This window comes from Coffea arabica, chromosome 7c (genome assembly GCF_036785885.1).
Source record: "Coffea arabica cultivar ET-39 chromosome 7c, Coffea Arabica ET-39 HiFi, whole genome shotgun sequence".
Lineage (NCBI taxonomy): Eukaryota > Viridiplantae > Streptophyta > Magnoliopsida > Gentianales > Rubiaceae > Coffea > Coffea arabica.
The window spans coordinates 39,199,898-39,214,614 of record NC_092322.1 but is presented as its reverse complement, the minus strand read 5'-3'; the positions used below and the strand labels follow the sequence as shown (position 1 = coordinate 39,214,614).

General features: G+C 32.1%; 1 protein-coding gene across 1 annotated transcript; it reads left to right on the top strand.

The window, feature by feature from the left end:
* The first annotated feature begins 2,879 nt into the window (after positions 1–2,879).
* LOC140010244 (putative late blight resistance protein homolog R1A-3) lies at positions 2,880–14,478 on the top strand. The gene is made up of 4 exons (XM_072056810.1): positions 2,880–3,185; positions 7,223–7,297; positions 7,384–7,426; positions 10,410–14,478. Exon 4 carries the CDS (start codon positions 11,104–11,106, stop codon positions 14,380–14,382), a length of 3,279 nt encoding a protein of 1,092 aa, XP_071912911.1. The 5' UTR covers positions 2,880–3,185; positions 7,223–7,297; positions 7,384–7,426; positions 10,410–11,103; the 3' UTR covers positions 14,383–14,478.
* The last annotated feature ends 239 nt before the right edge of the window (positions 14,479–14,717 follow it).

Sequence of the window (14,717 nt, the reverse complement as noted above, 5' to 3'; positions counted from 1 at the left end):
AGGATTCGAGAATGTTTGGGTTGACTTGACGACTAATAAAGGCCAAAGTTACTAAGCTGACAAATTGTAAGCCCATCAAAAATAATTGCAATTACATATGACATATCCAAAATGTAGGAAAGCTAGAGTAAAAGGAGAAAATTTTCATGACATTTTGCCTTCGCAATACTTATGACTTTCCTTTTTTTAAAACTCTTTATAATAATTACCTATAAACACTCTAGCAAGTTTTAAAAAAAATCAGAAACTACAAATATGACGAGACTTTAATGTTTCAAAGAAAATTTCAGGAGGCACTAGAAATAGCAAATTGGGTCCATTTCGATGATGTGTTTTTCCGGAAATTTGAATAAAACTTTAATATAGTTTATTATATAATTTGTATAAAAACTTTTGTGTATTTGAATGTTTAGAGAATATGTGAAAAACTTTCATATTTCTATTTTGTCCTCTCTTTCTTTCTTCTTCTTCGTCCTTCTCCTTCCGCCTCCCCTAATCGCCACTAGCATTGTTGCCAGCACCTCATTCTCCCCACCATTTTATCTTTTTTTTTTATTCTTTCTTTTTGTATTTCTCTTCCTCTCATCCTCTCTCTTTCCCCTCCTCCTTCCTCCCCCCCTCCCTCCCTTCCTCTTCCTTTCCTCCCCACATATCCTCCTCCTTCCCCCTTTTCCCCGCCGCCCCCTCTCCCTTCTATCCCTTCACCTTGCCCCCTCCCCCTCCCCCTCCCCCTCCCCCTCCCTCTCCCTCTCCCTGACAGCAAGAAAAAAAAATTAACTCTTAAATCATTTAACCAAAAATATATAGAAAAAAGAACCAAAACAGGTTACTACTCCACATAAGCCAAAAAAAAAAAAAAACAAAATCAACCTTTTATGACTAGATGAAAAAAAAATTAGCCCTCAAATCATTTAACCCCAAAAAAAGGACAAAAAGAAAAGAACCAAAAGGGATTACTACTCCACATAAGCGAGAGCCAATTGCCACCAATCAAGCAAAAAAAAAAAAAAGGTTACTAAAGTAAACAAGTTCAATAGTCCAAACTAAAAGAAGTATCATGAACAGTTGCAAAAAAGTAGGAATGTTACAAATGCTATGAGCCCACTAAAATTTTTAAGTCTTTTGTTGTCATTTTTTCGTATCTCTTATTTCCATACTTTGGTGAGTATTTAACATATTTAAAAGTAATGACTGAGAAAGTTAGGGGGTGCTTGGTTGGAGGGTATAGAAATCAAGAATTGGATTGAGCCCCAAAATTGTTGCTTGGCTAATGGGTATAGGTTTTGAAATCTTGGAATGATTCATGAAAAATCAGCCACTCTCAATACCCAAGTAGATTGGAGGATTTTGATGAATCCCACATTTGATTCCAAAATCTTAAAAAAAATTTATTTTTGGGATTTTTTAAAAATATATATTGGCTTTGTTTCTATATATTAATATTTATTTATTTATATATATAATATTTTGTATTTCAATTTTGTTTTATAATATGTATATTAATATATATTTATATGTATATTAATATATATTTAATATACATATATAAATAAATATATATTAATATACATATTATAAAAAAATTGAAATATATATTTATATAATTATATATTTATATAATTATATATATAAATATATATTTATAAATATTTATACTTATATATAAATATATATATATATTTATTTATTTCAATTGATGTAATATATCTAATATACATATTAATATTAATATAATTTATATATATAATAAAATATAAATATTAATTGAAATATACATATTAATATATGTTAATATACATATTATAAAACAAAATTGAAATAAATATATTTATATATTTATATAAATATAAATATAAATAAATTTATAAATATATATAAATATATTTTAAACAAAAATATTTATATATAAATATATATTATTTATTTCAATTGATATAATATATATAATATACATAATTGAAATATACATATTAATATTACTATAATTTATATATATAATATGCATAATTGAAATATACAAATTGAAATATACATATTAATATATATTAATATACATATTATAAAATAAAATTAAAATAAATATATTTATAAATTTATATAAATATATAAATAAATATATTTTAAACAGAAAATTAATATTTATATATAAATATATATTATTTATTTCAATTGATATAATATATGTAATATACATAATTGTAATATACATATTAATATTACAATAATTTATATATATATATAATATACATAATTGAAATATACATATTAATATATATTAATATACATATTATAAAACAAAATTGAAATAAATATATTTATATATTTATATAAATATATATATATTTATAAATATTTATAAATATATTTTAAATAGAAAATTAATATTTACATATGAATATATATATATGGTGGATGGGTATGTGGGATAAGCATTTGAACGAAAAAAAAGAAAGATATGAAAAGAAAAAAGAAATTAAAGGTAAAAAATTGATTATTAAATTTGATACTCATTTCTTACCAATATTTACCAAGTACCCCCATTTGTAATCATACCTTTGTCCAAAACTCATACTAAATTTTTTTGTATGATTTCAATTACAATTCCAATTCCTAAGCTTGAACCAAGCGCCCCCTTATATTCAGCGTATGTGGTGTTGTTATAATCCTTTGCCAAAAAAAAATCATGGTGGAGATATTATTGTAACTTTCAATTGTGTTTTCTAAATAAGAAATTGAAAAAACCTTGATAATATTGTGAAGGTCCTGCCCAAATAGCACTAATTATTACTGAGGCCCACAGAACGCCTCATGCTTCCGCGGTAACGGGCGACAAAGTCTTGTCGAAAAACAACAGAGAGCATCATTGTGGGGCAAGAACAGTGAAAAGCAACCTCTCTGTTTTTTCGTTTTGTGGGCAAGAAAGTGAAGGCCTGCTACTGTGAACTATCTCGTCTCTGACTTTCAGTAGTGACTCTCACAAATTTGCTTGTATTGTTGTAGTATATTTTTCAAAGAAATCGCCCGAAAATTTGCATTTATTTTGATAAATTTTCTGAGATTAAACTGCAGGAGTGAAGTAAGCAGCGGTTTGTTAGGGTGGTGGCGAAGCTGGTTCCTGCCGGTTGCCGGAGCTTCTGCAGTCAATTTCTTCAAACAGAGCTGATTACGGTGCTCATCAACAACAGGTATTTTTAAATTCAAGGAAATCAAAAAAGAAAAAAAAAAGAACCAGAATAAGTTAATCAATTATTCCATTTCCCCTGCTGTTTATATTTTCTGTATGTTTGAAGGAATCATCGGTTGAGTTGATTCATTTTGAAGTCGGAAAAGATGATCTAACTCTGCTAATTTTGCTCTTGGTATGGAACAAATCAGTGCTAGATATATTAAGGCCTTGTGTCACTCCATTCCTCACATTCATGATAAAGTATAGATGTAAAAAATATTTAATCGGACCGTGTGAGTAATATATAACCGCAAAAGTAATTATAGAAAAAGCTTCTAAACTTATTTTTTCTTAGTGCTCCTTCTCAGTTAGAGTTAGAGGCTAATAGTTGATGATGCAATATTTTTTCTCTAAATAAATTTACTACCTTTTTCGTACAAATTGGTATTAATTAAAGTAGAAATTCTACAATTGAAACACCTTCAGATTTTCACCTAGAATAAGTCAAATTACATGAGCATCCTAACGCAGCAAATTTGGTAATCAAAATATAGATTTTCTAATTAAAGTATCTAATAAGAACTCATAGAAACGAAAGCTTAAACTGAAGTGCCTCGTACGTATTGCTAAATATCCATAATAATCACTTGAGGAACTTTTTTTAGCCAAAGAATAGACAATTTTAGATTAGTCTGAGAAGCTCAACACCTTGATAGAGAAATCGATTAGATAAAATAAAAAAAGTCAAATTTAGATAATTATATAAAGATCTCATAATACTTCAATTCTATATTCTCTGCATTACTCTGCCAAATTAACTTTTAAATGGAACTACATCAATAATGACATGCACATACTAACTTATCTCACATACATTTGCCACAAAGGATGAAGAAGACATTTAAATCCACTGGTAGGATTTATTCTCATTTTTCATGGCAAGTCTCCTGTCTTCAACCCAAAATTGCGCGCAAGAATCCTTGTAGTTCTTTCTTGTTTCACTAATGATCATAATCTTCCCAAATTAGCCGATTACGAAAGTAGTAATACTCTGGGACCATAAGTCATATTATTGTTACTCTTTGAAATATATTTAGTTTTTGAAGACATCTGTTACTAATAGCTGGATGGATGGTTTCTTGTTTTTCTTGGAATCCTGTTTGAATTTTTTTTCGAAAAAACTAAAAACATTTGTTACTCCACAAAGAATAATCTATTGGGAACTTTTCTATTGGGTCTCGCTTATTTTTTTACTATCCTTTTTTAGTAAGCTCTGGGTTAATCCTAAAGAGTAAACCTTAAGCAATTTCCAATTTCAATTCATCTTAAAAAGGAAAATTATTTCAATAAAATTTTATTGCTATAATAACATCTAAAAGTTCTCCAAAAACCAATGTCTTTACATGGCGAAAGCTCGTTTGAATTGGGTCTACATATAGGGATTTTTGTCCTAACAGGCATGGATACTTGTTAACGTGCCAAAAATTATACCTGACTTTCCATGTGAATATACACAATCACAAATATTGGACCTCCTGTATTTTATGTACTTTTTCAAATTAACTATACTTTTTCTTAAAAAAATTAACATATGAGACTCCTCTTAGCGAGCATTCAATGTGCACTGATTGGCCAGACCATACTTATATATGTAACAATAGGGTCTCACAGTTGGAAGTTGTCTAGTTCAATCTAATTGTCGTAGTTCGAACCTCTTTTGGTGTAAAGTCGTTTAAAATGGGTGTAAACTTGAATTTGTAAACTTATATAATGAAATTTGTATAAAATTCAATCCAAAACTGTCTAAGTTTATACCAATGTGCTAATGATTTCTTCAGGACAATTTTCTGTACTATTTCTTGGCAATTATCTTGGCAATTAAGACAAGAAATTTTAAAATATACCGACTTGATCATTTTAGGGTAATTTACAACTAATCTCCTACTGTATATATACCCTAATTCTAACTTCATCCCATAACCTCATTTTCGTGTGTAATGAACCATTCTTTTTATTTGTCTTTCTTTATAACTACTGAAATACAAATTTGGCACAAAATCTAAAGTTTGGAAAAAATATATATAATATACATTAATTGTTAGTTGACGTGTTAAAACGCTAGAAGAATGCTTGTTAATTACACTTTTGTTTTGTAATACATTTACGATAATGTTACCGACACCTTATAATCTGTCAGGATGCTCCTTGACCCAATGAGTAGCTAGTGCCCGGCCGGTCATTTTACTAATTTAATGGCCAAATTATTTTCCTCTGGTAATAATGTAGCCAATAAAATAGATTATCACTATAATGGCCTCAACTCAATTGCCCCAAACAAATGCTATTTAATACACTTTTGGACATAAAAAAAAGTTAGCTTAACACATTGAAAGTTTACACCCCTGCATGCTAAATCTGCCAAACTTATGCTATTCTATTTTCTTACCCCTAAATTTTAGGTATTTTTATCCCAAGTTTTAGAAACACAAACAAGTAATAGTTAGGAGAATTTAATACTTGTCTGATGCATAAAACATAGTTAATAATTTTGGAACAATACAAAGTTTGTCAGCCATGGATCATGTGCATATCAAGTGTACCTAGAATTGGAAATTGGAAGAAATGAAAAAAAGAAATCTCTATACTTTTTTTTTTTCGCAACGATAGGATTCATATGTGAGTAGAAACTCTATCGAAAATGGCCACTGAAAACCGTCACATATTATGACAAATTTTTGTGGGAGGCAAGGGTCGAACCTCCCGCACTACCAAGCTTTTGACCGCTGGACCAAGAGCCCAGTGGCCTCTATACTTAATTGTACACAATTGTGTAATGGCAGCCATGGATCATGGAAAGTGACCCTTCGGTTTTAACAAAGTAGCTCAGGATTGTAAAGCTTTAAACTCAGAGGGACTATTGTTTTAATGGGGGTGTATCTATTGTTTACTAGTTGCTACTACTACTTTGTCCGTTATAAGAGTATCAACAATGGTGTGTAATAGAGGGTGTAATAGACTATTACACTTATGCATTGTGTCTCGTATCATTGTGGGAGTACAATGAGTATTGCATGCATAACCAATATTCACACAAAAGAGGCGCTCAAAAGCTATTGGACCCATACTCAAAGCTTTCAACCGTCAAAATATTACCCATTTTGTCCATTTTATTCAAAAGCTTTCCAACGGTCCGTTTCATCCAAAAGATTGAAGGTGCATTTTGTCCATTTTGCAATGGTAAAACAAAATAATGGCACCATTGCAATGGTAATATCTGTCTTGATTTCAATCCTCAAAATTTTGTCCATAAATATTGTTAATATTTTTTCAATTTCTCACTCTCCTATTCCATCATGGCAACAGTAATATTTGGGAGTGGTTCGAAGGCAATGATAATTAAAATTAGTATTTATTATGTAATCTTACTTCTACTTCAATTGATTTAAGTTATGTAATGGGGTTAAATTAATTAAATAGAGGATCATTATTAATTGAGTTATGATGATTATGATTTATTTACGTTTTAAGTGTTGGGTATTTGTTTAATGATTACTTAATTATTTTTTTGAAAATAACGATGTATTAATTTGAGATAAAAAAAATATGTATTATTTTCATGAATTAATAATATTATTTTGCCAAAATAAAAAAATTTGAAAAGTAATCATTAATATTTTTCCAAAAAATATGTATTAATAATTTGAAAAGTAAAAATTTCACCAAAAGTTAATAAATTATTTTTCAAAAATAATGAAATTACTTTTTAGAAAATAAATTTATTTATTTACGGGATATGTATTGTGGATTATTAAAATAAATGTGTGATTTGATGTGGGTTCATGCTATTATACTCTGTAGAGTGTAATCTATAGTGAGTGATATAATGAAAAAAAGTGATAATAAAGTGATGATGAAGCAAATGGGATTGCACTCTTGTGGATGTCCTAGTTTACCATTTTACATGCAAAAAATCTTGCATATAAGAATTCTTTTTATTTTGGTTGAAATCATCATAATGTTCTTTTTTCTTTCTTAAACTTGATTTTGTGTGGGTAGGTGCATGATATACTGGGAATTTTTTGCGTATTCACAAGATCACCCACTATTGCCAGAGGTTTCACTTTCGCTCAAGTGAGTGCTGAATTATGTTTTTTCTTTTTTAATTTAAAGTTTTTTTTTTTGAATGTAGCTTCACCATATAAATGGAATTTCTGCAGATTCAACAGATCACCTGTTCCCGGAGTATTCATTCTCTCCAAAGTAAGTGCTGAATTTCTTTTTCTTTTTTTTTTTCACACATTATTCTTGGTTGAAATATATATGGCTTCCATGTGTTCTTGACACTTTTTTCTGCTAGTATATACTAAGGCTGATGATTGTATTCTTCCACTTAATGGTTAAAATATATGTAACATTTTTTTTTTGCATATGCACTTAAGCCTTGGACGTACAGTTTCAGTTTAATAAAGCAATTTCCCCCCAACCTCATAGCATGGAAAGAAACACGATGAAATTAAGGATGAAATAAGAGGAAATTCCAGCTTTTTTGTTTGACTCAGCATTAGATATATCAATTTTTTATATGAATACATGTATTCTTAAATTACTGCAGCAATTATGTGATAACATTTCTTGTGATATTGTATGGTGAGTAACTATGAAATTAATATGTTTCTTCACCTCCACTGTGTTTATTTTACAAGTAGGTTGTTGTTATTTCTCCACGGATGTAGAAAAAAAAAAAGATTTTGATGGTTTACTGTTTCATATTATCTCACATGAAAAAAGAAGTAAAATTGTTAGTCTTCTTAACAAGTTTTTAAATTTGGAGAAGTTGCAAAGTTAAAAATTAAAAAAAAAAAGAAACATTAACAATATATAGGCTTGTGATCCTGATGTTCAGTGCAATGTAACTTATTTAATCCCAAGAAGATTAATAAAATAGAGAACATGACATTTTGAAAACTTTCTAATTTTTCAATCTCTCAAGAAAACTGCTTTAAACTGGGCCATATACAATTGTAATTCAACCCTAAATCCACAGGCCAATTTGCACTCCAAACACTAGATTTGGAATTGGGAAAAAGCGAAAACTCCCTTAGTGTTTACAATTCTCTGCATGCAACTAACATTTTTTCCTTTTATCTCTTTTTAGCTAGCTAACGATTCAGGAATTTGTTTAGAAAAAGAAAGGCTCTGTTTGAATTAGTTTTTTTTTTGCGGGTATTTTTCAAAAACTTTTATTGTCCCTGTATATATGTAAAACTTTAGTGTAAATGTTTTTGAAGGTGTTTTTAGATATATTTTTGGAGGTTTTTTTTTTAAGTATTTTAGAATATTTTTATAATTTACAATTATTTTGGTATTTTTTAAAAGTATACACCATCCACCACCACCACCATCAGCATCACCCATCGCCACCACCCCCTACCTCCTCGTCCCGCTCTCTCCTCTCTTTCAAACCCTCTCTCCGCTTGTTTTCTCCTCCTCCCTCTCCTTCTTCTTCTCCTTCCTTCTCTCCCTCCTCCCTCCTCCCCTCCCTCCCTCCGCCCCCTAGACCCACCTAAGGCTGCAACTAGAAGTCGCCACTGGAACTAAATCTTGCTAATTTAAATTTGTAAAGATGTAAAAATAACATTTTAAAAGTAAAAAACAAAAAAAATTCATTTAACAAAATGTGAGGGGTATTTTGAACAATTTTTCCTTAATTCATTTATATAAAGTACAAAAACCAAAGTAGGCATTTATTCAACAAACCAAGAATTATCTCATTCTACATGCAAATTTATTTTTATGTTGGCTCTGTTTGTCCCTTTTGACTTTATTTCAAGAATTTTTTTCAGCTCTGCTATAAAAAATTGAAATAAAATTCAACAAAGAAGTGAAAGAAAAAGAACAGAAACTTATGTGCCTTTACACATAGGCAAAAGGAAAGAAGCATAAACTAATTCAATTGATAAAGGAGACGATAAATTTCAGGAGAGATCATAAATATTTCTCCAACATTTAAGCAATTATATTTGGAGATCAAGGCAGAATTTTATTGAGTAAGTCAAAGTTTGAATTCCAAGAAAAACTAGGCAATAGATAAGTTGTTAAAGCCGTTGAAGGAAAAAAAATAGTAAAAGAGAAGGAGAAAAACTTGGTATTTTTTTGAACAGAAGCTCAGTATTTAATACTCCCTCTATCCCATAAAAATAGGCTCACTTTCCTTTGTGCCTGTCCCAAATTATATGCCTATTTCCTTTTTTAAAGAGTAGTTAGTTTGTTATTATACTAACATACCCATATTTAATGTACATAATTATTATAAATTTTTGAATATTTTAGTTGCCTTCTAATGGCTCCAAATTAAAATGTTTGATTGTTTGGCAGTTTTATTTTTGTTATTCATTTTAGTCAAACATGTAACATTAATTAGATTGACTCTTGCATTAAGAAACTAAAGTACTCTAAATTCCAAAAACAATATAGTAATACGTGCCTCTTACTTTGAACAAATAATCTAATATTAATAAGGGATATTTTGTGGAAAGTAAGAACAAAGAATAATTGTTATAACTACAATAACTAATTTTTTTAATTTACGTGAGGCAAGAAACAGACCTATCTTTATGGGACAAAGGGAGTATATAATCAAAGAACGCCGTCCAAGTGGAACTAAGTATTATTGTAAAAGGCTAAAAGCACAACTTCAATGTGTCCATTCAGTTGTTAAACTTCAAAAAACTCTAATCTATCTATATTAAGTGTAATAATTTGTCTTACATAATAATTTGTCATACAATTGATGAGAGATAATTAATTATTCAGAATAGTTAATGCAGAAACCATTACATGAATGTCGTAATCTCACTGGTCATGTGACTGCAAAATTGAGCTTGAAAATATGTTGGAGGAGAAGGAACCGTGACTGCAAAATTCAATTTGGTCATAAAAAAAGTAAGCGACCAAATTGGTACACACGTGGCCACTAACAAAGGACTATATCGATCAGTACCTTATTGTAACTTATCTGTTGATCTTGGTCTTCTTTTGGCACCACTAAAGTAGCTGGGGAAGTGTAGTCACACTTATTTAACTTTTTATTACTTCTGCTGCACGATATCTTCTATGAACAAAATAGCGTCTCACAATATTAACACAAAAAGTTAAAAAAAAGGTCCTGCCTGTTGTTTGTTGGCTATTTTGTTAGATGAGAAAGTGTAGATCCTGAACTAATTTTATTCAGTGGCTAAACCAGGTAGAAGTCTGATACCAGAGGGAAAAGAAGATACAATAATGGAGATTCCCTGCAGCAGTAACACCAGTTTCATTGATTTTGCTTTAGTTGACTATCTGCGGTCGCATCACATGTCCTCCAGCACTGGCACTAGTTGCTTTGATCTTGCTTTAGATTTTCTATGCAAGGTTGAGAAGTCCGTCGATTTCCGGCTCTTCGATATCACGGATCTGAAGGAAAACATAAGATTCTTGAAAACCTTTTTTCTGTATGTCAAGAAGTGTAGGAGGATAAGGAACCGTGAAGCGCTTTTGGAGCATGATCAGGAGGGCATGGGTAAAAGGATTTTGGAGCATGATCAGGAGGACAAGGGTAAAGCGCTTTTAGAGCATGATCAGGAAGACAAGGGTAATATTTTGTCTGAAAGTTTGTCACATAGTACTATTTGCTTCAGAATTCAAGATATGGTTATTAAGATGGGTCATGATCTTCAGTCTGCTTATCTTTTATACGAAGGTTCTGATGAGTCAGATAGAAAGCAAATAGTATTAAGTGCAACATCCAGATCCTCGGAAAATATTTGGTCATTTCTTAAGACAGATATTTGGTCATCTTCTTTGACTATTACCCACCGGGAGATCCACAACTAGTTGTGGATCTTATTGCATCCCTTTTGGAGGCTCTACGGCATCCTTTAATTGAGTTAGAGGATACTATGAGACACGAGCTAAAGCTTTTAAGGAGTCTCATTCGCTTTGCAATAATGCGAGGTGTTGAGTGTACGCAATTGGCAGATCTCTTGACTCACGCTGCAGTTGTGGTTGAATGCGCGATTTTTGAATGTTGCTTTGACAGTGATGAAGAACAAGTGCCCAGTCAAACGGACTATGAGATTTATGACCTGATGGATGAGAATATAGATCCTCTTGGTCCCCAAGTCCGAGAAACTTGCATGCATGTCCTGATAGCTTCAAAGAAACAATCAAGAACATCATATGGTTTAGCCCTTGAGCAGAATGAGCATCGAGTGCTAGTCGAACTTATTGATTCTCTCCTAGATTATCTTACGGGTCTTCTAGGATATTGTGCTAGTTTTCAGGTTCTGGAAAAGGATCAAATGCTAAAACTCCATCAAGGAGTAAAATACTTGAGTATCCTTCTTGAACAGGAGAAGAAACTAGGCGATGAAATTAAGGATCTTATTGGAGTTGTGGTCCATGATGCAGGAACTCTGATCTTCTCCCTTTCTGTCAACGAAATCAAAGAAGGCTTTTCCAAGGAAACAGATCTTGTGTTGTTTCATTTGTACAAAGTTCTCAAGTATATGATGGCAGAGCTTGCGCACAATTATCCACTAACATCACCACATTCATTATTTAATTATCCTAGATCCAATGAGTTGGGCTGTATGGATTTTTTCCTAAAAAATCTCAAGGAACTAGCAAGGTGTGATGAGGCTAATGAGTCAATTGTTTTTCTACAGGATAGAATCCAAAGGATCGAAAAAGATCTTGAATTCTTGAGACCTGTCCTGGTGAATATCAAGGAGCAGCGCTATCAGAATGGAAAACTCCAAGCTTTTTGGAGTCATGTTATGGAGGCTGCAAACAAGGCAGAGTTATTGATTGACTCAACACTAGTTAGTGATAAATGTGAAGATTCTTTGGATGCTGTTGCTAGAGATATCAATCTTCTGAAGATTGAGGCTTTGGAGATCCAAAATGGTCAAATCCAGAGAGTTAACAAGACGTCCATTCACATACCATCACAACTTATTGCCACCATTCACAATGAAGATCTGGTGGGTCTCGATGACAAGGTGAAATCTATCATTGATCGACTTAGGAGTGGATCAAAGCAGTTGGATTTTGTTCCCATTGTAGGTATGCCTGGGATTGGTAAGACCACATTAGCCAATAAAGTTTATGTTGCTGATTCAGTTACGTCACATTTTCATGTGTGTGGCTGGTGTTATGTCTCTCAAATGTATAGCATGCGTAGTTTGTTAGTTCAGCTTTTGTGTAGTATTTCTTCTGAGAGTCCTGAAAAATATCATAAGAAGGATGAAGATGATTTGGCCAAGGAGCTAAAGCAAGTTTTGCTGAGAAATAGGTATCTCCTTGTTTTGGACGACTTGTGGGACATTGAGGCATGGAATTTGTTGGTAAAATCATTGTCAAATGATGCCAATGGAAGCAGGATTCTTTTCACCAGCAGATTTCAGAATTTGTCTTCAAAATTCAAACCTAATACTGAGCCTTACTATCTCCGCCAACTTATGGACGAAGAGAGTTGGACATTGCTGCAGAAAAAGCTATTTGACAAAGGAGGTTGTCCTTCAACATTTAGTGAAGTTGGATCTCAAATAGCAAAAACTTGTAGGGGCTTACCCCTTACAATTGTCCTTGTTGCTGGAATTCTTGCTACCACTGCACAAGATAGCTGGGAAGAAGTTGCAAAAAATCTTAGTTCTACTGTCCTTGACATTGAATATTGCATGAAGACGCTTGAGTTGAGTTATAATCACTTACCAGATTATTTGAAGCCATGCCTTCTATACTTTGGTGCATTTCGAGAAGATGAGGTCATTAATGTCCGAAGGTTGTTATGGCTTTGGATCTCTGAAGGATTCGTGCAACAGACTGAAGAAAAGAGCTTGGAGGAAGCAGCTTACAACTACTTGATGGCTCTAATTAATAGAAGTTTAGTTATGGTTACCGACCAAAGAACTATGAGTGGTGCCAAAGCCTGCCAACTTCATGATTTGGTACACGAGTTTTGTGTGGAAAAAGCCAAAGAAGAAAGTTTTCTACATATTATTCAAAGTTGGGAAGACCCTTTTAGTCTTGCTGAACCAAGCAGCCACCACCGAGTTTGTGTTCAAAGTAGCTGGGAATTGAAGACTTGGGAGTTAGTGATAATTTTTCCCAATTTACGCTGTTTACTGTTGTTTGGATATGATGCTTTTGGCTGTGAAGAGAAGCCTTCGAGGATTTTGTTACCTAAGCTTCTTAGAGTGTTGGATTTGGGGGATTGGGGCTCTGGTGAATCATTTCCAATGGAAGTTTTATTGCTTGTTCACTTGAGATACCTGGCTCTCTGTGGAATAACATCAATCCCATCTGCAATAGCCAACCTCTCAAGGTTAGAAACTCTCATCATAAAACATCCAGAGAGTAATATTGTGCTGCCAAATACTATTTGGAACATTAGGACATTGAGTTATCTACGTACTATATATTGGAAAAGAGGTTTTATTTTTGCAGTTGGAAATCTTGAAGTAGCCCCAGATTTAGATCATTTGGACACGTTAAACCTTGCAATTGATCCCTTGTCTCAAAACTTGCAAAAGTTACTGAAAAAATTACCAAGCATCTGCAGGCTAAAATGTATGAGAGATGACGAATCAACCGATGACGAATCAAGAGATGATGAATCAAGAGAAACTACCAGAAATTGTGATGAGATTCTTGTGTTTGACTGTTTGAGTCAACTAGAGTCACTTCATTTGATTGGTTTTCAGGGATATGGGTTTAAATTCGCGTTGAATTTGAAGAAGTTGACTCTCTCAAAGAATGGTCAGCCATGGAGTGAAATTTCAACAATTGGAAAGTTGCCTAATCTTGAAGTGCTTAAATTACACGATTCCTCCTTTATTGGGGAAGAATGGGTAATGAAAGAAGGGGAGTTCCCTAACCTCCGAGTCTTGGAATTATTATGGTTGGACATTGGCAGCTGGACTGCATCTTCTGATAATTTTTTCCGTCTTGAGAAATTGGCTGTGCACCAGTGTAGGAAGCTAGAAGAGGTCCCTTCTTGTTTAGGGGAATGTGAGACTCTTGAAATGATTGAGGTGAAATGGTGCCGCGAGTCTGTTGCAGATTCTGTAAAGCAAATTCAGCTAGAACAGATGGATATGGGAAATAAGGATCTAAAGACCGTAATTGAAGATTGTTATGAGGATACACCCATCCTCTCCAAAGAATGGGTCTAAAGACCGTAATTGACTTTTCATCTGTTTATATGTTTAATCAGTTCAATGCTATATTAATTCATTTATATCTCAAAGCAATTTCTGGAGGCTTCCAAATTCTTCTGCTTGGACCTAATGCTGCTATGTGTTGGTGTATTTTAATAAAATCTTAATTTTTAGATAAATCTTTTCAAGGAGTTACAATAGTATTCATTGGTGAGTTATGTAAATTGTTATTGTGGGAGTTACATTGCATTTTGAATGGAGTTATAATTGTGAGTTTTTTTTTTTTTTGAATAAGAGTTACAAAACAATTATTTGGAATTGTGGGAGTTACAAAAGAATTTTGAATAAGA